At 41.1% G+C, this 26,002-nt stretch overlaps 1 protein-coding gene across 2 annotated transcripts in view; it reads left to right on the top strand.

Annotated features, from left to right (window-relative positions):
* AOAH (acyloxyacyl hydrolase) overlaps window positions 1-26,002 on the top strand; it is a 73,714-nt gene that overhangs the window by 30,422 nt on the left and 17,290 nt on the right. For both annotated transcript variants that reach the window (XM_077178457.1, XM_054630973.2), the window contains exons 7-16: window positions 2,765-2,835; window positions 4,133-4,193; window positions 4,699-4,769; window positions 5,273-5,321; window positions 5,658-5,706; window positions 6,825-6,919; window positions 14,041-14,132; window positions 16,141-16,223; window positions 21,584-21,620; window positions 22,683-22,757. In XM_077178457.1, coding sequence (XP_077034572.1) covers window positions 2,765-2,835; window positions 4,133-4,193; window positions 4,699-4,769; window positions 5,273-5,321; window positions 5,658-5,706; window positions 6,825-6,919; window positions 14,041-14,132; window positions 16,141-16,223; window positions 21,584-21,620; window positions 22,683-22,757 — 683 coding nt within the window. The remainder of the gene's footprint in view (window positions 1-2,764; window positions 2,836-4,132; window positions 4,194-4,698; window positions 4,770-5,272; window positions 5,322-5,657; window positions 5,707-6,824; window positions 6,920-14,040; window positions 14,133-16,140; window positions 16,224-21,583; window positions 21,621-22,682; window positions 22,758-26,002) is intronic.

Here is a 26,002-nt window from a genome sequence, read left to right as displayed (position 1 = left end):
TGATCTCCTGCCCACTCACCCGTGTTACACAGGGCCCAGTAGCCCATCTTCTGCCAACAACTCAGGCTGCAGTTGTAGCCTGTCTCTGCTGGGAAGGACCCAATAGTGCCTGTTCACACAAAGATTCTCTCCTTTTTTATACCTGTATTCCTTGCCCTCTGAGAGTAGCCCAAGACAGCCTCAAAGTTCAGATGAGCCACTCTCCTGCACAATGCCAAGCAGAGCTAAAGCATTACCTCCAGATCTCACTGTCCCACCTGCTGTGGGAATAGAAAGGCTGTGGAGCCAGAGGCTGCTGGGCTTTGGAATGCTGCTGCAGCTGGTCCTCAGCCACAGCATTGCCAGGTTATCATCATGCATCCACTCCCACCAAAGCTGAGCAGTCTTTGGGACTGCAGGATAACCTCTCTTTGAAATCAACAGAGAGCCAGTCAGCAAGAATTTTCAAAAGACTAGGTGAGAAAAAGACAGGAAATATTTTATTCTGTTTACAGCAAAGGGTAAACTTTTTGCACAGCCTGTGAGCAGAATAAAAGGAGGTTTTACTTATGTACTTATTTTTTGCAAGCCCTGTAGTTTGTCTTTCTGGTGTGGTTTTGACTCCAGGTGCCTTAACTTCAAAGGCTTTGCATACCGTGGCTTAGGCTGAAGTGAAAAGCTGACAGCTCAGATGAAGATCCTGCAAATCTTAGCCTGATGGAAGGTTTAAAGAGTTTCTGGTGCTTCTGTTGGCAGGATTAGTCCTGCATGAAGGAGGGGGGAAGTGATTTCTTTCCTCTTTCCAGGAAGTGTACATAAGTTTGCAAATCTCTTTGAGAAAAGCTGGCATCCTGCCTGTGCACCTCTCATCTCATGCTCTCTGCCCACCTGACCATACACTCAGAGCAGAAAGGAGGCCTGTGTCCCAGCCATGCTGTAGCACACAGCCCTAGGGCAGCCAATACCCTCAATACAGAGGGCAACTGGAGGTGCAGCTGTGGGACCAGGTTGGCCTTTCAGCCTAAGGAAAGGCCCTACTTCCTTGGCTGCTTTTGGCTTTTTCTCCCCATTTCTTCTGTGGTTGTGTTCTGGTTTCTCCTTTCACTTCACCAGTACCTCAACTCTCTCCAAGCTGGTGTGACTAAAGCTTTGTCATTTGAGTGTGTTGGACAGAACTGAAGAAAGTTAATTGGTGGCCTTTTTCAGGTTTCTTGTCTCCTTGACCTTCCTTTTTCTTTTCTCCTTGATTTCACTTTTGCCTTCTTCAGAAAGTGCATCATTGCAGCTCCTACTCCACTGCAGGTCTCTCCTCCTCCTCCTCCTTTTCAGTGGTACCTGAGAAAGGTACCACTCTTTTTCATCTTCACCTTGCTGCATGGTCACTTCAGCCACCAGCATAAATGTTGGCTGCAACCTTTTACTATGGTCTCTGTCCCCTCTCCACGAGCCCAATTCTCCTCTCCACCCTGAGATCCTGGCTGTGGCATATTTCTGTGCCTGACCTCCTGCTCTGGGCACCATGACACCCTTACTTCCATAGCCTCTTGTTACCTGTCCAAGCAAACACCTTCCCTGGAGCTGCAAGGCAATGCCCTATGCTCCTTAGCCTCACTGCCTTGCTGTGCTGCCTCAAAGTTCTCCTTTGTCACTCAGAGCTGTATACACTGGGGTTATAGACCCACGTGGTGTGTAATAACCTTCCACTGACCTCCAAGCCTGCTGCATCCAAGCTTTACCTTCTGTTTCATGATGGGCATGGGTTGTAATATCATTAGGTTGAAGACTATCTTACTTTTTTTTCTGTGTATATAAAATATGTAACAGAAGGCAGTTGGTCCAAGGACAGAGCTTTCAAGTGCTGTGTCTGTATAAACAATTACCCTTCTTTGCATAAAGTTATGAGTATGCCCATCTGCTCATCTGCTTCATATTTACATGGTAAATGTAGCCTCAGTGAATGCAGAGAACTGGGCTGTGCACCAATTAGCCCTCTGCATTTAGAGAACACTTGAGCACCCTCAGTGTTTCAAGACCAGCTGAACATACAGTGAAGCCACATGAGCAGTGTTTTTATGGGATTAATTGCCCATGCAACACAATTCATTAGAAAGGTCTCTTTCAGCTTCTGAAGCTTCCTGGCTACCTGGAACATCAACTGGATTGGCCCAAGGATATGGGCTACTAATGTTGAAGGAGTTTTTCTAGCAGCAACTGTCTTTTACAACTTACAGGTTTGGCCAAGATAAAATCTAGATTTCCAGGTAAAAAAATCTCATTTTAAAAAATCAAGGGTATTCTATGCACAGTCTGGATCCTCTCATTTCTCCTCTTCTTGGAGTTGTCCCTGGCCTTTGGCATGTAGAAACCAGACTCATGGCCCCAAGTGTGTGGCTTTCACTAGTTTTGCCCTGTGTCAGGTGTCACCACATTTACCAAACATGAGAACAGTAATTTTTACAAAGAATGAAAAAGAAATTGGTTACATAAGAGAAGACAGAGAGAAGACCAGAACTTTTTCTTTCCTTTTTGAGTTTTACAGGTCTTTAAAAACAAGAATAGTTGGTTTGTAAAATGCTCAGCCTTAATCCTTGACTGCTGTGTCAGATCTAAATCCTCTGGCATGTAGCATCCTTATTGACATCATTGGAATTTTTGGACGTTTCTAGGCAGAAAATACATGGTTTAGAAAATACATGGTCTGCAATTTACTGACGCTGAATATCCCGAGCTACACCACCTCTGTGAACTAATGCATCCATCTACTTTTATTTTTCTTCCTCTCCAGAAAAGCTTCATGGGGTTCTCAAGTGTGTGTGCATTTCCTCTTCTGGCTAACCTCTGCGAGAAGATTAAATTGTATGTATACATTTTCAGTCCTTAACCAGAAACAGAATATGGTAAATTGTTTGTTTCAAAAGTCATCCTTAGCTATCAAAGCTTCCCATATTTACTTGTGTTGGTTTCCTTTATAAAACCACTGTCTAGGTAGTACAGAAGGAGCCTGCACAGAGTTCAGGTAAGTAATATTCTTCACAAGGATCCTTGTGGTTGTTTTAATGCTTAAACCATTTGCTCAATTTTAGCACGTCCCAGAGCTAAAATATGTGACTCTCTCACAGATGTGACATCTCCAACAGGAATCCACTCTTCTCCTGAGATTTTCTGAGCCCAAGAAACTTCTTCACTTAATTTGTTCACCCAGTTGTGGTGCCCATGGCTCAGTGCAGGAAGGCCACCAGCACCTGCATGACTTTGTGAGGAACCCAAATTTAATGTCAGTTGTGAAGCATAGAACAATCCCAAGGTGTTTAAGAAAGTCAGGTGGATGGCATCCAGGAAAAACAACTCATGACAGTGCTGACTTTGAGCCAGTTTCTAAGAAAGGCCAGGGACATGAGCTGGGCAATTACTCGTAAAGCGTATTTGTCGATGTACTCCAATGACTTGGAAGAATACTCAAGCAGGTCTAAGAATAAATCAGGATTATCATTTATATTTGACTGATTCAACTGCCAAGACTAACTTGCTCACCTATTTCTGCTCATTTAACTGAAACTGCAAATATCAGGAGTTTATTTGGAATGGATTGATTGACATGAAAAATCTTGCAAGTGTCTTTTGAAGTGTTAGTCAGGATACATAAGCTGAGTTTGAGCCCTGTGAGTTTAGACAGTTGAAGGGAATGAAATCTTATATCATATGTTGGATTGCATATATTGAGCTCAGATTTTCTGATCTCTCCCTCATGCACTCTCTCTCCCTCACCACTTTTGGGTTTTTACTTTCCTCTTTCTGTAGCTAAAAAAAAAAAGAAAAAAATAACAAAACAAAACCAACCAACCAACCCCCCCCCCCCTAAATTTTACTACAGATTTCTTGTCCTAGTTTTTTTTAGAGACTGCAGGTTCAACATTGAAGACAAACAGGAGTCCATCAGCCTCCAGAGCTCAGTCAGTGGATATTGAAACACAGGATTTGCTCTTTTGGGCAGGATCACTTTGCTGAAGTACAAGCACAAAGGCACAATTGAATATAGAGCAGTGAATATCATGCCAGTTATTATCTGTTCTGTACACTTCACTGTGTTTTTTACCTTTTTAATAGATTCCCTTCCATATGTTAACACTATGGGGGTTGTTTTTGTTTTTTACAGTGTTCTAAGAAATAAACTGCCTTTTGAAGATTTTGATGGAGATAAATTTAGCACCTTCCCAGTAAGCAAAGCTTTTCCTTTGGTACAGTAATCCCTTGATAATGAGGATGTCTCTGGGATTCCTCCTACTTTCTGCAAAGCCTTATCCATTCATGTGAAAATAGGAATAGGAATAAAATGAATGGAAGGTTTTTTTGTCATAAAATGTTGAGTTTTTTCCTGGATGAAAAAGCAATCATTCATGTGTGCCACCTGGGGAAATGCACACATAAAGCTGTGCTCCCTGCAGAAGCAAATTGCTCTGCTGCTGAGTGGTTGTTTACTGAATTAATAAGAGGTGAAGTAAAGTCATATTAAACAAAAAATAAATTGCCAACTTGTCTTATTTCTGCACCAAAGCATGCTAGGTGTCACTTATTAAAGCTTAGCAAAGGCACTCTGGAATACAACCTGTTTACTGGGTTTTATTCCTACACCTTGAGTTAGATTCTCATTTTAGATATTTTAAATTAAAAGTGCAAGAGTAATAATGGCTGTCCTATCTGTGTGTTTCTCCTGGCCTTTAGACGCTGAGGGGCTATCACTGGCGAGGCAGAGACTGCAACGACAAAAACACAACCGTGTACCCTGGCAGGCGGTAAAGATTTTAATTATCTTAAAGGCTTCTTATTAACTGTGGCTTCGAGAAGAATGGGCTCCAGATTTTGTTGTGACCATACTCTTCGACAAGCACATCACTGCTTGTTGCTTGAATTCGCTGTGAGGGAGACAAGAGGGGATGATCAAGACCAGGATGGGACTCATTTGCAGGGGTGGTGCAAATTTCTTTCCTTTCTCTAAAGCACCTGCAGCTAAAATTGGTCAGACAGACCAGAGATGGGGAGGGAAACCATGACACTGACTAAAAGGATAGGTTTTATTCAGCAACTTCCAGTATTAACTTTAAATTAATATTGCATTTTGCATTTGCATTTTGCTAGGAAAAATTGCCTCTCCTAGATCCGAAGGAGGAAAAACCCCACCCTTCCATGCAGAAAGGAATTTCTAATTCTTTTTTAATTTTGGTGAAAAATGGCACTGGAGATCTGATTTCCCGATTTTTTTGGTGACATTTCTTATCCTTTTGTTTCTCCGTTTTAGTCCTGATAATTGGGATGCAAAAAGTGACTCTAACTGCAATGGCATATGGGTAAGTAAATGAAGTTGCACCTTCCTGATTGCTGCTTCTCTTTTGTCCTCTTTAGTCTTTGACTTAGTTTAGAAGTGTTCCTTTTTTATTTATTCTGGTTTTATTAGCTGATATTAAGTTTGTTTGTTGATGCTTATGATTATTTAAATTATAGCTTATATGATTAATTAAAATGTACATATACTTATTAAAATAATGTCACTGCATCATTATTATGATGCAGTGCCTCCTGCAGGCAAGCATTCAAGAATAACTAAATTCTCAGCCTCTGTTTTGCACTGCCATTCTTCAGGTGCTAGATAGGTACTGTTATCTACCCTTTCTCTTCTCCAACAGGGTGTGGATCCAAAAGATGGAATTCCCTATGAGGAGAAGTTCTGCAAAGGTAAATCATTAGAGCCAATACAATAAACCATGTGTCTTATGTATGAATTTTATAAATATTTCAATATTTGCACATTCACAAGGCTAGGGAAAGACAACAGGCTTTATAACATCATGAGAAAAGCAAATTATTGAGTTTTTTTAGTCGTGAGGACAGGTAAAGATGAAACTTGTAAAACACATGCTGCTGGTAATTTCCCCTTAAAAGTCAGCTCAGTAAAGAAATTGAATACATAGACTGGGGACAGCAGCAAACTGAGATGTCAGCTCTGCATCTTCTCTGGTGCCTGAAGACTAACCCAGAGTAATGTCTTTGAGATTTAGGGAAGCAGCTTAACATTTGCAATTGTCCAGTTTTACCTCTCACCATAAATACATACATTTATTTCCAGACAAGGCTTTAAAGGGGTGAAGTGATGGCATGAGCTGATCTCCCTGACCATGATGTGGGTGGGTGCCTGTGTGCCCACACTGCACGAATAAAAGCCTCACAAACCAGCAGTGACTGCAGTTGCCACTCACCTCACCTCACACTGAAATCAGTATCCTGGAGATGAACCATTGCCTGGCAAGACTCCTCAACATTTTTAGATGAAAGGCTAATCTACAAATGTTAAGTGACATTAATTATAAACCAGACAGATTGTTCTAGCAGAAATACTCATATGAGTAGCACATCCGCCACCCAGTTCTGTTATAAGAAGCTTTGAGCAATTTTCTGAGTAATCCGATTTCCCTAAATGTTTAAGTACTTTTTAATGCATAATCTATGGATAGCAAAAATAAACACTGTCTGCACAGCAGAACCTCTGCTGAAATAACACACAATTTGAATACATCCAGGATTCTTTTCTGATTAGCAAGACCTCCCCCTGTTTTTCATGCCCAGTCCCCAGTTGTTTCTCTAGGGTTGTTGGCAAATGCCCGTTAGACGGTTTCTGCTGCAGATGGAGTGAAAATCCTATTGCAGTGTCTGAACATTTTAGCCATGTGAAGGCTGGTGTAGTCAGTCACCCTGTGACTCCATCAGCTGCTACTGCTGTTCCTCTTTAAGCACTCTCCAAGCTGGGTTTCAGCTTGCCCTTTCTGCCCATGTGACTAACAAAATGCATCCATCAGGTGCAGACTCCAGAGGGGTCGTGCTCCTGGGGGACTCGGCCGGCGCTCACTTCCACATCCCTCCCGAGTGGATGACCGTCACACAGATGTCAGCGGTGAGGAATCACGTTCAGCTTGCCAAAACCACTGATTGCCATTTGCTCTCTCTGCTGTGCTGCAGGCTGCCAAGGGGAAACAAGTGCAAAATGCTTCACTGCACTGGAATTTGTAGTTATGGTCTCACGTGTATCAGTCCCCTCCCACATCTGCTCCTGTGAAGATAAAAAAGCACAGCCCTGTGCTACTGCCGCTCCTCCGGCATCTGTGCAATTGGGTCAGGGAACAGTTTGGCTGCAGTGTCCCAGTGCTGTGCCAGAGACACAAACCAGGACATCTGGCTTTCCACGCACGTGCCTGCAGCTCAAGGAGACCCGTGCTGTCTGTGGGATCAGACCTGCCATTAGCAGCCTGCTTGGGATGGCTCCTTGCTGTGAGGGTGTTTGCAGAAGTGACCCTGCTGACAGCCAGGGAATTGCTGCTTTAGGAATCTGGCTTTGAAATGACGTGCCCTGGATTGTTTTCCCTCATCCTGTGGCATATGTGAAATAGGTCTCATAACTCCAGTGTTCTGGTTTTGAGGATTGTTGAACAAATGCATTCGCAGGTGTTTGAGGGTCATCCAAGTATTTATAATAGATTTGTCCTTAAGGGAAGAGTTCCTGTGACCATAAAATATCCCTGCCACACTGGTGTCTATCCTTGGGTGGTTATCCCAGCATTTCCTATTTTCAAAAAACAACAAAATGCACCTGACTGTGAACTATACTGAGCCTGTTGCAGTTCACTGGCATGTAATGAAATAATTGAGAGGAAAAGATCATTCCAGCAATTATTCCACCACAACTGCAATTATGGGGTGGAGATAAATGTGCAGATATGTTCCCAACCTTCACTGTTGTTTCCTATCCTATCAGTCTCTAGCCAGGGAAGACTGTACCTTGCCCTTCTCTGCACAAGAGTCTGTTGCACAGGGCTTAGCAGATAGATCATCATGCCCACTCTTCCTGATGAAAACCTTCTACACATCCACTGGTGGCTGTAGAATAAGGTTTCAGACATTTCCTGGAGAGCAATGCTGTTTTCCCAGACTGTTAGTAGTTGCAGTGCTGTGGGAGGTCTGAGAGTTTCATGGGGTTTTTTTCCACTTTTGCTCCCAGAGCTGATTTAAATGTTGCAGATTAGCCATTGTTTTTCTTTGTTAAATGCTTATGAACGACAATTAGACAAATGACACTGATGACAGAGCTGATGAGGAACATAATAAATTACCACTAATGATAATTGAGATTATCTCATCTAATAATACTGATGGCAAGGATGATTCTGACAGTAAGGCTGGTAGTAAATCCATATAGGCAAGACCAGTTTTAGACTATGTCAGCATTTTATTTTCATTGTAATGAAGATTTAGAAAGAATTTCTCTTGCCTGAAGCTTGCTGATCCACCAGTTGGATGGGTCAATGCTAATAGCATGCCAAGGCATAAGCTTCAAGGTTGGGAGCTGGAGTACAGATTACAAAAGTAAGTTTTGGAGGCTCTTGGTTACTGTCTGATGCATGCAGAGCAGCTTGCATGGGGAGGGAATTGGTGCACTCTGTGTAAGGCCTGAAAAATATATGTGAGGTTTGGGACCGGAAACAACATGTTTTTTTCTAGGACTATTTCCAAGCTTTCCTACCAATCTGGCAAAAATACATCAGTTAAATATTAAGGCAGACATACAGAGATCTCAGTTGTATAAAAACTATTATCTGTGATTAAACTCCAGCAAAAGTAAAAGCTTTTTTAATTTGGAGCTCACCATGAGTGTGAAAGCTGTCACCTGAGCACAGAAGCACTGGCACTACCATTTCTGAACTAATTCTGACTTTATCACTGCCTTTTCCTTTTCCTTGTCCTTTGTGTCTTGCTTTCTCTGTGGAGGATGTCAACAGCAGCAATTTAACTGCCTTGGGGTTGTGAAGGTGCAATATTGTTGTCTCTTGTGTTGTATTAAAAGCCACTGGAAAATATTCTTCATCTCTAGGCTTAGTTAACAAATTAACTGGCTTCAATGATTTTTCAGTGCAAGGCTTCCCTCAAGGAGAATTTTGAAGCACATCCAGAGATGGTTTTGTGACCAGAGAGAGTGCAGAGAGTCTATGTCCTAATCTTACAGGAAACATCTTTAATCTGGGACCACACCAAGAATTTAAAGTTAGGCCTTGGAGAGGAGAGGAAAAGGCATCATCTTTGTATACCCACTGTTCCCTTGTGCTGTCTAACTCAAGACACTTGGCTTTGATTCTGCCAAAATTTCTTTGATAAGACACATAAAAATATTAGTTTGTCAAATGGTTTTATCCATAGTCAATACTAAAGCACGTTCAAAGCTTTAATTTTCATTTCAATAGAACCTCAAACCTCTACATGGAATTTCAAATAGCACTTCCTTACCCCTGCCCTGTGCAGATTTTTTATCATGGGTACAGAAAAAAGTTTTGTGCCTGTTAATTTAGATTTATTCTGTGTATTATTTTATTACTTTAATATTTTTCTATATTTTTGCATATCCATTTTATATGCTTTCTATATTTCACATATTTCTTATTTATATTTATCCTTTTGTGTGTTTACATTTACAAGTATTTACAGCCACAGGTGTAAAGTAAAATTTACACTTGGTAACAATGCTGTGGGCTCATCTGCTAATCAGCACCACATCAGTGGCAGCTGTTAATTCCAGTTTTAAAGCTAAGTAGGTGAAGAAATAATTTTTTAGGAGAGATGCTGAGTATTTCATTAAAAGGCTCTGCAGAATGGTTGTTTTTGCTGATTTTGCTTTGCATAGTCTACCTTGCAAAGGAGATCCTATGATGAGTATGGAAAGAAAAGAGAGTGTGAATGAGAAATTCACTCAGGGTGTTGTCTGGGTAGCTGGATATTCAGCACAGGGGTGACAAGATAAGATTTGGGCTGAACAGCTTTGGAATTCTTATGTCCATGCCATTGACTTGAAGAGTATTGTGGGGAAGATGGTATACATTGGATTTTGGAATTCCTGGTCTAATTAGGAACTTACTGCCCTGTTAGTTTTGCCCTGTAAGGGTCATAACCCCAGTGTAATCTGGGGTTATGCCGGGGGACATGCTTCTGTTACCTGTCTCATGTTGTATGTGATGCATCAAGTTGCATCATTCACTTTTCCCACATCAAGTCCTCTGGCATGCTAAATATCAGAGGGGGCACTCTTGTTTTCCAGTGCTATTTCCAAAGCTTTTCCTAGAAGCCAGTCACATACACAGTTAGCATCCCTCTCAGAGTATGTTCTTCCCAGAAAGAGCACATGGAGGCCTTACTCAGTGTGGGAAACACCCATTATGAGGTGGAAACATCTTTGAAAACTGCAGCTTGGACATGCTATTTCTCCAGTTGAAACAAACAATCAAAGAAAGAAAACAACTAAAAAACCACCACTCTTTCCTGTATAGGGGAAGTCACAGGTGTCTTACACAAAGAGAATGATACATCTCTAAGAAGGGGTCAAGTCAACTTTATTTTGGCTTTCTAGTTATCAACAGCTCTTGGCTTTGCCTGATTTTTCTTTTAAGAGTTTCAGCAAGAATTGAGCTGAATGTTCAACCCCTTAACCTGAAAATCTGGATGCTAAAAGTGAAGTGTAATGCAGTAGACATTCACTTTATAAGGCCTAGGAAAGCAGAAGTACTAGGGGGTTTTTTGAGGTAGGTGTTTTTTGCAGAAAGCTAATGTTGAAAACACTAGTATGTCTAGTGATGGATATTCTGCTCCTGCTGCTCTGTCCATCTGCTTACTATTGACTTCCAAATAGCTACTAATTACAGCATTTTTCTGTTGTATGTCTGGAATAGAAGCAACTTTCATATCTCATTTTAGAGAGATTTTTATTTTGAGGTAAAACACTATATTTATAAATGTGATGGAAATAATACCCTTTCTGGAAAGATGCAATTTAAAACTGTTGGATCTCTATTTTGTTGCTGAATAAAGAGAAATATAAATCCTACATTATCCATAGTCCAGTAAATACCTAGTTGCTCACAAATTCAAGGGGTTCTGCGATATCCTTAAAGTAACTGTTTCATATTATTTATTTCCTATTAGCAGAATTCGTCATTTCTTTAAATGTGAATTCAGGATGTCCCAAACACTTATCCCACTGACTTCTTTTTTTTCGTACGACTACAAAAGAAACAGGAGTTTGATGTGTGCAATTCTTTTTAAAAACATTATCTAGCATTCCTCTAGATCCAGGGAAATGCAGGCAGGTTTCTCCATGCTTGTATTGTCATGACTAAGACATTTCATTTTGTGGGAAATAAGGTAATAGTTTTGCTAATTTCAAACCTCTGTCCCTTGAAGCTTTACAGAGCAGAAGTGCAATTTTTGCTTTTTAAAAAGATAGGCTGTGCTTTTCTCAAGAGCTTAAGGTTTTCTTATTTGTATTCTTAGAATAATAAAGTTGTCTGTGATACGTTATACTCTCACCAGGATTTGAACAGCATTAAAATCATTATAAAAAGAAACACACAATTTTCCTTCAAATTAAGGTATACCTTAATGATTTCAAGTTTTTCAGGATGGAAAGGCTTGTAGGAGTGTTAGGTTTCCAGTGCCCTTTTTTATTCTGAGTTTGAAAATCTCTTACCACAGCAACCCTGAACTTTCTTCCATTTAAGCACAGCTTGCCATGTGTGCATTTAGCATCAGCCATGGCTTTGGCTGCCCCATCCTTCAAGGCAGGACACATCTAGGAGAGGAGGATGTTCACTGGAATGAGACCTATCTAAAGCATTTGATGCTGAAATATGGCATTTGAAGCTAGGCTGGAATAATTTTCTACTGATTCTCTGCTAAAATCTGGCACGTGGGCTGAAGTAGGTTTCTCAGCCAGAATAGTCTAGAGAATGGTATTTAAACAAGGCTGTGCTCAAGAGAGTTTTATGCTAAAAGTCAACACAGTTGCACCTCTAGAGTGGGACACATTTGCATCTGAGACTAAGCAACACAGTCTGTTAGGCTGCACTTTCCAAACTACATCAATGCAGAGTTTAAGGTTCAGCATTCTTCTGAATTTTCCATTAACTACTCATCTTCACCCTTTGGACCTGAAATATCTTCAAAAGTCTGGCCCTTAAGTGCTTTGTTGGAATAGTGTCAATGCTAAATGCTTATCCAGTTTTCAAATGCAACTGTAATTTTGGGCTCAAACGCTCCTCTTCAAATCAATCTGCAACTCAATTAGGTTCTGGCAAATTCATATTTAAGCCAAGTTTGCAGGGGAAAAAACCTAACAGTTAGAAATTACTGGGACTTGTCCAATGAATATGTTGTTTTGGAGTGCCATGGTAAATAATGAGAGAATTGTTCATAAAACTATTTGTTTAAAAAGTATTAAATAATTTTTATCTCTTTTATACTCTAATATATGTGTCATTTATAAGAGATCATATCTGAAGGGTTTTTTCTGTCCTAGTGACTGTTTCTCTCACCTCCAATGCTAACCTGTGAGGAGGAAAATATTGCAAAAGGCCAAGCTATGCTGTATCCCTCCACTTCTGCTCATAGCTGTGCCCTTGGATTAAGTACTTTTTGTTTGCACACAAAACTAACAGATTTGAAGAAGGCAAATTTGAAGTTTCCCTGCAGCCTTAAAAAACGAATTTTTTTTTGTATGTATGTACACATACACAGAAGGACACATATGTGTGTGAGAAAGAAAGAACAAACTGAAAGATAATTGAGACAGCCCCCTTTTCACCTTGGTAACTAATGCAGATGTACTGTAAGTGGGTCACATGTGCTGTTACATGCTTTAAACTGGCATCTGCTGTGCATTAGACTGCTCAGAGCATGGCTTCAGGATTTCCTGTCCCCCACAGCCCCCCCTTTACTTGCCTTTCCTCCCTTTTCCCTGCATCTCTCTCCATCCTCTTACAGTCAAAACCCTCAGATATATACTCAAGCCATAGCCTCAAGTATAGCTCCCATTCACCTAAACAATAATTTTCTTGGAATTAGAACTTGGTGAGGAGCACAAGATTTAGCTGTTTTCTAGCTCTTTAGTTACTCTGACCCTCCTGGATAAAGAATTTCCCACCTGCTTGTTGTTTATAGCAGTGAGGTCTTAAGGAAACCCCACAATTGCTTGAAGAGAAAATGAAGCTAATAAATTATATGGATTAAACCAGCCTGTAGGTTCTCTGATTTTATGTTTTGACCTTCTTTTGGTTATTACCTTTTTCATCAGCAGTTTTCCTCTTTATGAGCACACTGGATTTATACATTTGTCTTTGCAAGCATACCCCAGACCAGGAGAAGCTGGAAATTTACTCCATGTTCTGTCCTTCTAAGGTGGCACAATTTATCAAGGCTATTTTCCTAACCTTTCATGATTTTTGGGACTTTCAGAAAACAAAGTGGGAAAGAACAGGGCACTGTATTTTGAATGTGCAACATGGCTTGCATCTGTGAAGAGGCTTTCACAGGGGCACTCACTGTAAAAAAGGATTAGGGACCAATATCAGCAAAACAGAGAAGGGTAAAGGATGCATGTATTTGCACAGGAAGGTTATGCCAGATGATGTGTTTTTCTCCCTTGTCCCTGCCATGCTCTGAGGCCTTTCTAACCCTGTTGCTTTAGTGCCATCCCCAACATTTAGTGAGGACCAGGCAGAGGTTTTCAGGGGTGTGGTTGTTCTCAGCTCATCCTGCTGTAGAGGGCAGGGAAGCTTTGAGAGAATTTGACATTATGCTTTGCCATATTCTCTGGGGACATCACGCTGTCATCTCTTCCTGTGCCCAAGGGTGCCACACCTTTGGGCAGGACGGATGCTGGAGCAATCAGCCGCTGCCTTGGGGGTCTGCACCTGCAGTACCTGCTCACATAAAGAGGAGTTTTGGGCTCTTTCAGGAAAAAAGGACACCAAGAACTGCAATTCAGATATCTCCTCTGCTTTTCCTTCCTCCATCTCCTCTTATGCCTGTCTTACTACAAAAGCCAACTTTTTAAGTATATGCATACATAGTTACCACTACTATGGCAGTTAAAATTGCTGTTGTCTGGCCAGTGCTCTGGCTAAGAACTGTTCAAATTTGCTAAGAGGATTTTATGTCTGTGAAGGTGAAACCAGGTTGATTTTAAAATTTCTCTTTCAGAAATCATTTGCTAATCTCCCCATGGCTTTCAGTGATGAGTTTGACTGGCCCCAGTTCTCAGAGATCACTGGATTTCTCAATTCCACCATTGGGTAAGCCAACAGACAGAGTGGCCAAGCCATAGCAAGTCTCTAGGTTTCTCAGAGCACAGCAAAGAAAAAAACCCAAAACTGCTTGAAAAGAAAGAGAAAAATACTATTCAGCTCTGCATCTGCTCTTTCTAAAACCAAGATCAACCCTGGATCTTGGGTTTTAAAAGATAACTTAAATATATTAGCAAGTCTTCCTGAAATTCAGGGTAGGTTTTAGAATCAGTCAAACTGTAATTTAGAAGGAGAAAAACCCCAAAGAAATAAAAGATAAACTATTTTTTTTTACAAAGTTCAGGGGAAAGAAATTATTGCTGAAAGTAACAAAAATCAGCCTTTCTCTTTTCTTATTTTTTTTTTAATCTTCCTGTCTTCCTCATGTTTTCTTTTTGCTGATGAAAACAGTGGAATAAAGGGTATCCCCATGGTTATTTCATAGTGTTCCCTACTGGGAGGAAATCTTTCTTCTCCTCTTCCCACATGTTTTTGGTTTTTTTGTATTTTTAACACATTTAGAAGGAAGTAGCAAGAGGAGAATTTGAAAGAGTCTGTGACCTAATTTGCTGTGTTAGTTTGGCTCATGTGGATGGGCAAAGTTGCAGGCATAGACAGAAAAAAATAAACTCCCTTCCAGAAGGGAAGAAAAATAAAGTCTAAAACACAAAACACCTTGAAATGCCTGCAGTTGTAACTGTGAAATAAATAAATAAATAAATAAATAAATAAATAAACCCCCAAACAAAAAAAAACAAAAACAAAAACAAAACAAAAAAAAAAAAACTTTTTATCAATCATCTCTTTGGCCAGCATTAAAACCCCTTTGAATACTGCAAGATCTGTAGGATACAATCATTGACCAGTGCCTGGTCTGACCTAAGTTTCAGATAATTTTTATTTTTTATGTCTAGGATAAGTCAGGAATACAGCTGAATGCCAAACCAAGCATGGGTCAAGCTGAAGAGGCTTTCTACCAGCAGAATTTAAAAGTTACCAGAATAACATTTTTTTTTCCTTGGAAAAAGATCTGTTGCACCATATACTTGGACTTTTTGTTTCCTTTTTTTTTTTTCCCTGTGCAAAATCCAGGCTCTCAGCCTCAGCTACACTCACACAGTATCTACTTTAAGGCAGTTTACTACTTGACAAGCCAACAGGAAACGTCTGTTCAGCCCTCTCTATCAGAGCCATGGCAAAACTGATGTTTAAAAATGTGTTACAATGCCCAGTCTCTCAGTACACATTACTTGTCTGGGCTCCAAAGAATCTGAAGCTCACAAGTGATTAGAGCTTAGAACTGCCCCTGAGGTTGTCAGTGATAGCCTTGGTCCAGTGTTCAGTTTTTAATCTCTTCCACTCCTGAAAGATAAAAAAAAAAAAACAACAAATAAACAAACAGTTGCAACCCAGATAGAAATGACTGTGTACTCATGGCTGGGAGCTTGATCTTTTCATCACCCTCTGGGCTGTTATCCTTTTCATTTGTTTTGGGGCTTTTTTTCTCATTTTTCTCCACAGTGCAAAATAAAGGAGAGAACTTATAACAGCCAAGAGTAACCTGTTTTCAGATTAATCTGTCCAAGATTTATGATGTTGGGAAATGATTGCCCTGCCAATATTTCTTCTCTTTTACTTACTGTTCCATAACAACCAATTGAAAAGTCAATTTGTGAACAACCAACAGAATTGTTTTGATAAATGATGTATAACAAAAAGGTTTTTAAATGCTTTATCTGAAAGACCAGGATAAAAGCATTGTTCCTGGATGGAACAATGTCAGAGAAACTCTTCACCAGTTTACAGTTTCTGAGCAGGTATCTTTGCTTTATTTAAGCCACCCTGTTCAAGATTAAAAAGATTTAGGGCCACAAAAAGAGAGAGATGGTGAAATAGAAGCATATAACTGGGGTACTGAGTTTTTCAGAGACAAGAACATACTTAATTTTTAATATCAGCTGTGTTTTCATCATTATCATATGACTTTAGCAGTTTGCATTTTCCCAATTTATTTCAGAGGGTGGACAGACTCTCTGTATCTACGTTTACGCAAGAGAAATCGCTGTAATCACAGAGACTTGCAGAACATTTCCCAAAATGGTATGTTAACTTCTTTAAACTTCTTTTGTTATTATTATTTTTTACATTACTAGGGCTGATTATTGATGCTGCATTAATGAACATGTGTCAGGAGCAAAGAGAAGCCCCTTCTTAGTTGCATGCATTTCTTATGGAAAAATAAAAACCAGAACCTACTTAACTCAGCACTTACTTAACCCAGTGGGGCTGGCATCCTAATGTGCTCTCAGAACGGATTTTTAATAAGTAATCAAAGACATGAACAAAACTTAACACTGTTGGGTTTTGATTAATTTATTTTGTGGGGCTGGGACACGTCATCTTTCTATTTAAAAACACACACGTATATATACAAATATATGTAATATATGTACATATATATATATATATTTACACATTACATATATATATATATAATACGCATATAAATATGCAGTAGACCTGATGTACCTAGAATTAAGGGAAGTGTCTTGCATGGTACCCCGGTGTGCAGTGAAGAAGAGGAAGATTAATACAAGAAATAAGAAGTGGGTAGAGAAGCAGCTAAGCAGGGAAGAGCAGTGGATTTGAGAGCAAAGCCATGTCCCTCCTGCATCTCTCCTGAGGCTAATGCTGCTTAACATTTGGAGTGGTGACCTTAGAGCAAAGACCAAGGTCCATGCTTGATGGCTTCTGTGAATGATGCTAAATTAACCATCCTGGAGTGGGGCACATCCTTACACAGGAATAATTTAGATGAGCTTCGGAACAGCAGGGGCAGGAATTGCAGCAAATACATGCTGCGAAATTGTACAAAACATGCATGACAGAAGTAATAATGAGGCTTCTCTGTAAACTAGTGGCCCCATCAGCCAGGGGTGGTGGAGGGGCAGGGTCATTGGGGTGCAAAGAGAAATTCCAAGAAACCATCAAGAGTGCAGGGTAAAAGAGGAAAGAGAGTAAGAAGGTTGCAAGATGTATCAGGCATGACATTTTGTCTAGAGACAGGGAGACAGTTCTTCCTCATACAAGTCCTGATAAGACCTCAGATTTTGGTCCTGTTTATCTAAGGAGGACTGACCTTGATGGAGACACAGGGAAAGATTTTGGGGAGGATTAGGGCAATGGAGACTTCTGAAGGGATGATACAATACATTGACATTTGATCAAAGCATTAATTAAAAGGTATTTCCAATTTGATTTCCTTTGAGGCATAAACACCACAGAGATGGAAGAATAATTTAAACTGAAAGATAGTTCTGGTACAAGAACATGGGTTTTCATTAAACTTACCTCTGTTTGGGGGGATTTTTTTTTTCACAAAAAGCTATCAGGAGTGAAAATCTTAAACCAGAGGAATGAAGGTGAACAAGAAATCCTGAGTTGTCAGAGGGGTTGTATGAAGGAGTGACAGTAGTCTTATAAATTGAGTTTTATGATCTTAGCTTTTGTGTCTTGGATTAGCTGATGTCCCTAACAGCAGGCTTAAAAGATACTTGATTATGCTGTGATTATGCCTTTTTGTTTCTGTTGTATTTAATTAATTTTCATGCTTCAGAAAACTGGCTGCAGAAGCTTGGGAAAATTTATTTTCCTCGGGTAGATAATTTGGCTATATGGGATGTTCTTCCTTTCCAGCAGATGATTCATGCTGGCTACAAATGAGGAGCCCTGCTGTCTCTAGAACTACTTAGAAACTTATTAAATGGTTGGAATTTCCTGAAAAAAATTTGGATCAGAAAGGATCTGCCCCAGCCCTCTACCTCCAACAAACAGATGCATATAAATATCTCTAAGGCAGGTGCCAAGAGGACAGTGCTGGAGTCTTTTGGTGGTGCTCAGCAACAGGATGAGGAGCAATGGCTATAAGATAAAATTCAAGAAGCTTCACCTCAAGATGAGGAGGATCTTCTTGACACTGAGGTTGGCAGAGCACTGAACAGCTACCCAGGGAGTTCATGGAGTCTCCCTCTCTGGAGACATTCCAACCCCACCTGAATGTGTTCCTGTGTCACCTCCTTGAGGTGACCCTGCCTTGCAGGGGGGTTGGACCAGATGATCTCCAGAAGTTGCTTTCAACCTTAAAAACTGTGATTTTGTGAGTCTGTGATCTTACCGGGCAGAAGAGGTTGCACAGACAGGTATCATGATGCAGGGATCACTTCCAGGCTCAGGTGGGAATTTTCACCTTAAAAATTGCATTCTGGCACCAATGACACTGGCAATGCTTCTCATATGCCTCGCTCCTTCCTGTGGCACACATGGTGCTCCTGAGGCTTGGAGTCTGCTGTGAAAGTGTTTTACAACATCTTTGGTGCCATCGGTCAGGCGCTTCTGACTTTCTTGCCTGTAACATGCAGGGCATTAGAGTTAGTGGCTCCCATCATTGCAGTCCTCCAGGTGGGCTTTCTGGTCAGACAGAATTTAAAAAAGGCCAAAACTAGATGGTCAAGGATGACTAAGCCAATGGTTCTTCTCATTTATATCCAATTCGCCTCAGTACCCTGATACCCTAATTATCTTATTCTGCTCTTTTTACATTAATGGGAGTAGTATTTCATGTGCTTTTCCCAATTTCCTTGTAGATTTTTTTATAATCTCTCACTGTGTTCATCATTCGTTTTTCTCTCCACATATCCCCTTTCCACTTACGCTACAGACACCTGCAGGATATAAAAAGAGGTGAGCCTGTGTCACAGCAAAAGACTCTGCAGAAAATTAAGAAGTGAATTTAAAAAGGGAAAAATTACCAGTAAGAGAAGAATCTCAGGATATCTTCTCTAAATCATCACACTGACACTACATTGTAAAGGTTCACTTTAATTGCCTCATTTGGTGTAATAGTTTCCCAGAATGGGAGGATTTAAAAAGCTACCCTCAGTGTCAATAAAGCAAACAGCTGAACAGCCTGACCTAACCCCACCCGGGACACCTAAACCTTCCTCTGAAAATGATGCTTCACAGCCCCACATGTGTGCAAGGAAAGGATGCTGATCTGGTGGAGGAGATATGCAGCCAAGAGCTAGAGCCCAGGGATGGCAAGCCAAGCCAGGCACCAAGAGCAATGTTCCTGTCCAACTCCCCTACAAAAACACCAGCACTGTGTCAGACTCAGCACAAAGGGACATTCCCCCACTGCTTTTCTCAGGACATACATCTTCACCATGGAGAAAGGCTTCCCCAGCTTCCATGCTAACAGGATTTCTGCCTTCCCTTTCTTAAAAATCCCATTATCCTCTGGAGGTGGTGGACCCTTCCCTCACAACTGGAAGCAAACCTAACCTTGATTTCTCAACCAAAACTAAAAAAAACCCTCAGCAGTCTGAGAATATTTGGAAAGCAACAGAGAGAGAGAGGCAGGAAAGATCCAGGACTAGATTCCAGGCCATTGAACAGTGCAAGGGTAACTGTTCTGCTTCGTCTCCTTTTCTCTCTCGAATGTTTTCATCACAGATTTCATCCTGTATCACAAAAGCTTCCTTGAAGACTCAATTTACCCATAAAAACTCCTTTCTAAAATACCCATTCTTTTTCTTGATGTTTTGATTTGTAACTGTGCTAATGCTTTCCACTGAGCTGCTTATAAATACCTATGCTTGTGGAGGTAATACATACCCAAGAACAGCTTATTGGTTTTTTGTAAATACATTTGAATTTCTAGAGGTCCCAGTAGTTTATTTATGCAGAAACCGCAGCCACAGTCCAGGGAGCCTTGTGACAGAATGGCTTAAACAGAGGGTGTTCAGCTCTAACTGAAAGAAGGGCAATTAAACAGAAAAAAACCCCCAACTTTTGGTAGTTATGTTCCAAGCCATAGTTTCTGAGGTTTTTGTTGGTCTCTTACCCTGCTGAAAAGAGCTTCTCAATAGAAGGGCTGGATTTTTGAATGGATCAGCAAGCCCCAGGGGAGAAGCAGCAGATAGATACATTCATTTTCAGCTTGGAAGAACTGGATTATTTAAAACACAAAGGATTCCTTGATATATGCGGTTGGCATCACTGTGAGTGATAATAACAAAGGCACCACTATTAAAATGCAAAGTGTATTATTGCTACCTTAGGGGTTTATATCTTAGATCTCTTCCCCCATACCAATCCAGCAGGGATTTAATGATGTTCTGTCCACAAGTTTCCCCTCAAGAGCTGCAGGGAGGGCAGGATTTACTCCTCAAAGCAAGCTTCAGAAGCACAATGCAGAAAAGAGAAGAGAGAGATCAGGGAAGCATTGAGCTGAGAATAGGAGGAGGATAATAAAAGAGGAGAAGGAATGAAAAAAGAGGAGAGAGTGAAAATACTGAAAAATAAGAGCAAGTACGACCTGTAGGATCTCCTTCTCTGAAGTTTATGTTTCTGTACCTTGCTATGAGGTGAGCTTCTTGCAATCACAGACTTAGTCTCATCTTGACCAAAGCATAAAGTCTGTTTTTGGTTCCTTGTTTGCTATCCCTCTTGTACTGCAGGTGATGGAGCTTGATTTGTGTGCTGGAGATGATTGGGATGAATATGCATAGCTTTTAAAGACCTTCTAATAAGGTTAATGCACAAAAGCTTTACTAAATGGGAATGCTATTCTCATTGAAAACATAAATTAAATATTACAGATGTTCACAGATGTTTAGGTTTAGCCAGCTCCTTTCCTCCTTGAGGAAAGGTTTTCATCCAACCCTTTGGGTGAATTGCTAGAATTGAACTCGTCTTGGGAGGAGTGCAGCTGGCCTATTACTACTTGGAAAAAGTCTGACACTTGTGGGGAGAGCTGTGCAGGAACCCAAACACTGGTGTCTGCAGCTCTTTGAGGTGCTTTATGGTATCTTTCCCACCTCCAGCTGCCTCTCCAGAAGTGCACAATCTCTCATGCATCGTGTGATGTATCTGCCAGCCCTGCTGCAGGTGTCTTGGATACTCTGGGATGTCAAAAATGGCACTTGGTGCCTATGTTTAGGACCTGAATCAGTCCCAATGTGGTATAGCTGTGAGACACTTACTCTCTCAGAAGAGTGAGAACAAGTTCCCTTTGCAATTTATAGGAAAAGTTAAAATAGATTGACTGTTGACAAGTCAGGTTGGCTGGTTTACAGGAGACTACTATGTTCAACAGATGGGAAGAAGCTGCCAGATCTGGATTAAAAGCCAGATCCAAATAACCCTGCACTTAAAAGTATTTGATTTTCTACAGGCTGAAGTGTGCAACTCAGATAAGAAAGCAGCAGGTCCCTGGATATAGCTTTACTTCTTGCTGTCAGCACCTAAAAAGGTTACAGAGAGGAATTGTTGCTCCATTTTTACTTTTAGGGCTTCTACATTCTTGGAAATATGCAATGTAGCTTGGTTTTGCATTCAGGGTTTTTTTGTCACTATAACAATGTTGTACTATTTCTCTTGTTCCCTCTATGTGTGGTCAGGTGGTTCTTCAGGAAACCTCCTCTCTTTAATAAAAAGGTGAGTGCTTAATGGGATTCAAGAGCTAACTTGAGGTACAGGAGCACTGATGGAATTCTACCTCTTTGACAGAAACAAGCAAAGCACTGTGAAGATTATTTTATCCATGAATGTTCTAAGAAGCACAGCTTCCCTTGACCAGTGTGCTCTGAAGTGCTGTCTCTTTCTTCTCTAATATAAACATTAATAAACAGAAGAAAACTGGGTTTAATAGTGGATGTCATCATCTCCATGGCCTCTGTTATGCCAGTGGAGCATTTCCAGTGATTTTAGGGGAGAGACTAAGCCTTTCCATAAATCTGTGTGTTGGGTCCCCTTAACTGTGTGTAGCAATGTAGATAGACATGGGCAGGCCCACTGTTATTTCCATATGGATATAACTCAGTAGCTACTGAGTAGTGAGAGGCTGAAACTCTCCTTTTCAGATGAATTTGGGTGGGTTGTGGGTCAGCTGGGTTTGATTTAGTTTGCTTGACACTGATATAGTTTGTGTCCTAAAGGATTTATTTTTCTCTCATCCTGACAAAGAAGTAATGAATTCTTGCCCTCTAGCACTGAGATTCAAACCACATCCTGATTTGATCTTGAGTTCAATTCTACACATAGATTTAGTTGTCAGCCATACTGAGTCTTCCTCTCCCATCTCTGATTAAAAAGTTCCCGTCTTGATTCATGTCTTTGCCCCAAAGTGAAACTATTTCATTTGGCTTCTGAATAACACAAAGAAAATGGAAAGCCAGCCAAGGAAAAGCCAGCCAAGGAAAAGCCAGCCAAGGAAAAATAGTGAAAAAGACAAGTCCATGAGCAGTGAAAGGGAGAAGTGAAAATAACTTCATTTAAGTCACTTTACTAAAATATAAAACTAGAGTGAAAAAAACCAACCATCCAAAAAACCCAAAAGAAAGCAAAAATAACCTCTCACAAACATAGGAGCACAGTCATTTGAGTATTGGCCACATCCAAGCAGGATACTTCCAAATGTGATCTCACACAAGCATGGTGTGTGACTCAGACACTGAGAGTGTATTTCCCCGATAACATAGCTCCATATTTATCTTTTAGTTTGGCCAGAAACCAGCTGTTGGACAATCCAGCCATAGTTATCTACGCTACAATTGGGAATGATGTCTGCAATGGGTAAGGTGTAAACCAAATGAACACTTATAGTAGCATAAATTTGACTTCCTTAGAGTACTGCTGACTGCCTGGACATTTGTGTCTCACTGATTTGTGCTTGTCCATTATGGCATTTTTCTTTGTTATTGGTCCTTCTTTCTTAATTTTCTGCTGAAAATACTTGTTGTTTCCTTACCTGTATTTGTCATAGGCACCTACCAGTTCTGATTTGGAGCTTACATTTCTTTCTTTCTTTTATAAGCTAGTCATAAAATGACTAATGGTATGTCTGAGGTAATTATTTCTAACTTAGCAGAGGAAATGAATAATAACAACAGGAGGGGGGGGAAGTGTTTAAGAGCATGTATATCCATCTTACCCATTGTGCCACCTCCTCACAGGAAGGAGAGCATGACTGGTCCATCATTTCCGAGGAATGACAACCCAGTCCCCTATCGAGGTCCATTTTCACCCTGCCTCCCCTTCCTGCACTCTTTGCTGTGCTCTCCTGACGAGGTGTTTTGTCTTTCTGGCTTTATTCACATCATAAACTCTGCAGGAGAATGAACTGAAGCTTTCAAAACTAATAGTTCTGGTATTACCCATTAGCAGTGCTCACAGGGACACCAAGAGGTCACTGGCTGGATGCTTCCCTTCCTCCTGGTAGTGGGAAGGCAGAAAACACCTTGCAACCAGGCCAGTGCACAGCACATCCATGCTGCAGTTTTGGTTTTGCAGGAGGCTTGAGTGCTCTTGCTAGTGCAACATTATTTTCACCATGGTCAATCTTCAGCTTTTCTTGTGCATGGAAGGAATCAATCTTACTTACACAGAGGCTTTCAAAACACTCACTTTAATAAATGCTGCACACTCAGCTAAGTTTCCTGCTAAAGGTTTTGAAAGTTCTCACCTGCAGATTGTATAACAAAGTGGGAGCTATATGCAGGCTGTCAGATGTGGCCATGAAAATGGCCAAGGTTTGGTGTCCTAAAACTGCTTAACAGGCAGTTCATGGGTTGAAGCTTTCTTTGCCGGGTGTTGTGCTCCAGATGAAGATGTCCAAAGCCAGACAGGGTTTTCCTCAGCACTGCAGAGCCCTGAGCTGTGGCAGAAGTGGGGCCACAGGGGCACCTTTTGGGTCCTTTCCTGGCATGACCCTCACCCCAGCCACATGCAGGCAGCACACAGAAATCACCTCCCATGAAACCTTCACCCTCTGGTGGTTGTGCTCTCTCTGCACCCCTGCCCAGAACTGCCAAATCTGCCCTCTGCACCCTGCTCCTGTCAGGGAAAAGATGCACAAATCCTCAAAAGCTGCGCTACCATGCTCTGACCAAGAGGGAAAAGCAGTCACAGGCTCCCTGGTACTTGCTGACAAGACTGTCCTGGGGATCTGTTTACTGGGAAGCTTATGGAGAGATCATTGCATCCCTTGCCAGGATGATAAAGCCCCTACTGCCCCCAACACAAAAAATAAAAATTCTACCTTTTCTGACTTTCAAGGTGTCTTCTCACAGGCTTGGCCCGGGCTCTATTGTGCACATATTTAAATTCTGCTGTGTCACTGCCTTTGCTAAAAGCACCTCTTTTTCCTTTTTTTTATTCCTCATTCTGCAGGCTATTCCTTTTGCTTACCCTGTCTCTAATACTGCTTTCCACTCATCTGAAGTAAAAAGAAATTTTCCAGAAATTTAAACCGTTTTGACCTTGCCTCACTCATTTGTATATTCCAAAACCTTCCAGAGCAGTATTTAATGCTTGCTTGAAACTCTGATTTTTTTTATCCCAGCATTCACTATCTGGCAGAGACACTTTTGTCTGCTCAAATTCTCATTGCTGTTTTCTGTCTGTTTTCTTCCAAAACATTCACAGCATCAAAAGAGGCTATCAGGCTCTAGTGATCCCTGTGACTCCTGCAAGGAAAGATGCCACAGTTTCTGTAGCATCGTGCTGTTTCCATTGAGGGGGATGGACAGCAGAGAGAGATTTGTTTCAGTGTCCTGTTACTGTGTAGTTGCCCTGGCTCTGATGTACCTACAGAGATTACAGGGGATGCAGAGCATTTGATGGGCTTGACTCCAAACCTGGGGCTTGGCAAATAAAAACCTCTTCAAGGACAGCTCTAAACTGCTGTAAGACAGACTTCCTGGCCTTATCCTGTATTTTGGCTTCAAAAGAGGGCAGTGTGCTGAGCATACTGGAGACACAGCTCTTCCCAAAGCACTGTTAAAATGCAGGTATTTCTTCCCATGTGAAGAGCAGGGCAATGAGTAATGGGGATGTTTCTAGAGGGAAAGGATAATGAAATTGGCAGCCTGTGTTACACATTCCCCGTAGTCTCCACACCGTGGTGTCCAAACAGGGGGGTGAGAAAAATAAAGACAGATGGAATGGTATCTCTCAGCCCACTGAGGTGTAAATAGGGGATACAGAAACCTAGCAGAAAAAAAAAAAATCAGACAAGAAAATAATGAGCACCAGAAGTCTCAAATGCTGCACAGTTAACGCAAATATTCGTTGCATTTTGGGTATGGCACCATTTCTCCAGCCTCTCCTTCACACATCTGCACTTATGGCATCTGCAGCAAACAGCAAGGTGGCAGCAGCAAAGCATAGTGAAAGGAGCTTGTACAAAGTAACCCCAGTGCCAGCAAGAGCATTGTGCCCCTTTATGGTACAGCTATCAGCACCAAAGAGCTGCTGCACCCCTCCTGCCCTAAAAATAGTGTGTGAGCAGGCTCCTGTAGCCCTCATGCCCTGGGCATAGCAGCCCTGTGCATCAAGCCCAGGGGAATGAGGTGAGGGTACCACAACAGGCCCTGGTGCTCACCCAGGCACCTTGGAGTCCTTATGGCAGAGCCAAAATTGAACATGCCTACAAGGTTGCTTTCTTCTAATTCAGATTTAATTTCATAGCCTGGCAGATAAAAGAAATGTGAAGGCATATCTGCAGGACTTCAACACTGCATGACAAAAGAAAGTGGAATTATGAATGTCATATTAATTTTGGCTTGTGCTGACATGTTTACTTGTGGTAGAGGCCTTACATCAGACCACTATTTTGAAATCAAGTGCTGCAACATCTGTAGGTGAAATGAAGTCATTTCAGAGCAAATCCAGTCTTATCTCAAAAGTAGCTTGATTTGGTGGCTGTCACAAGCATAAACCTGAATCCTAATACTGTTTTTCAGTTTTCCCTGCTAGAAAGTCTCAAACACTTCAGCAACACAAACTGCATTAAGATAAATTTCTGGGCCCAGGAAACT

Source organism: Agelaius phoeniceus, chromosome 1 (assembly GCF_051311805.1).
Source record: "Agelaius phoeniceus isolate bAgePho1 chromosome 1, bAgePho1.hap1, whole genome shotgun sequence".
Taxonomy (NCBI): domain Eukaryota; kingdom Metazoa; phylum Chordata; class Aves; order Passeriformes; family Icteridae; genus Agelaius; species Agelaius phoeniceus.
This window is presented reverse-complemented; position numbering and strand designations above follow the sequence as displayed.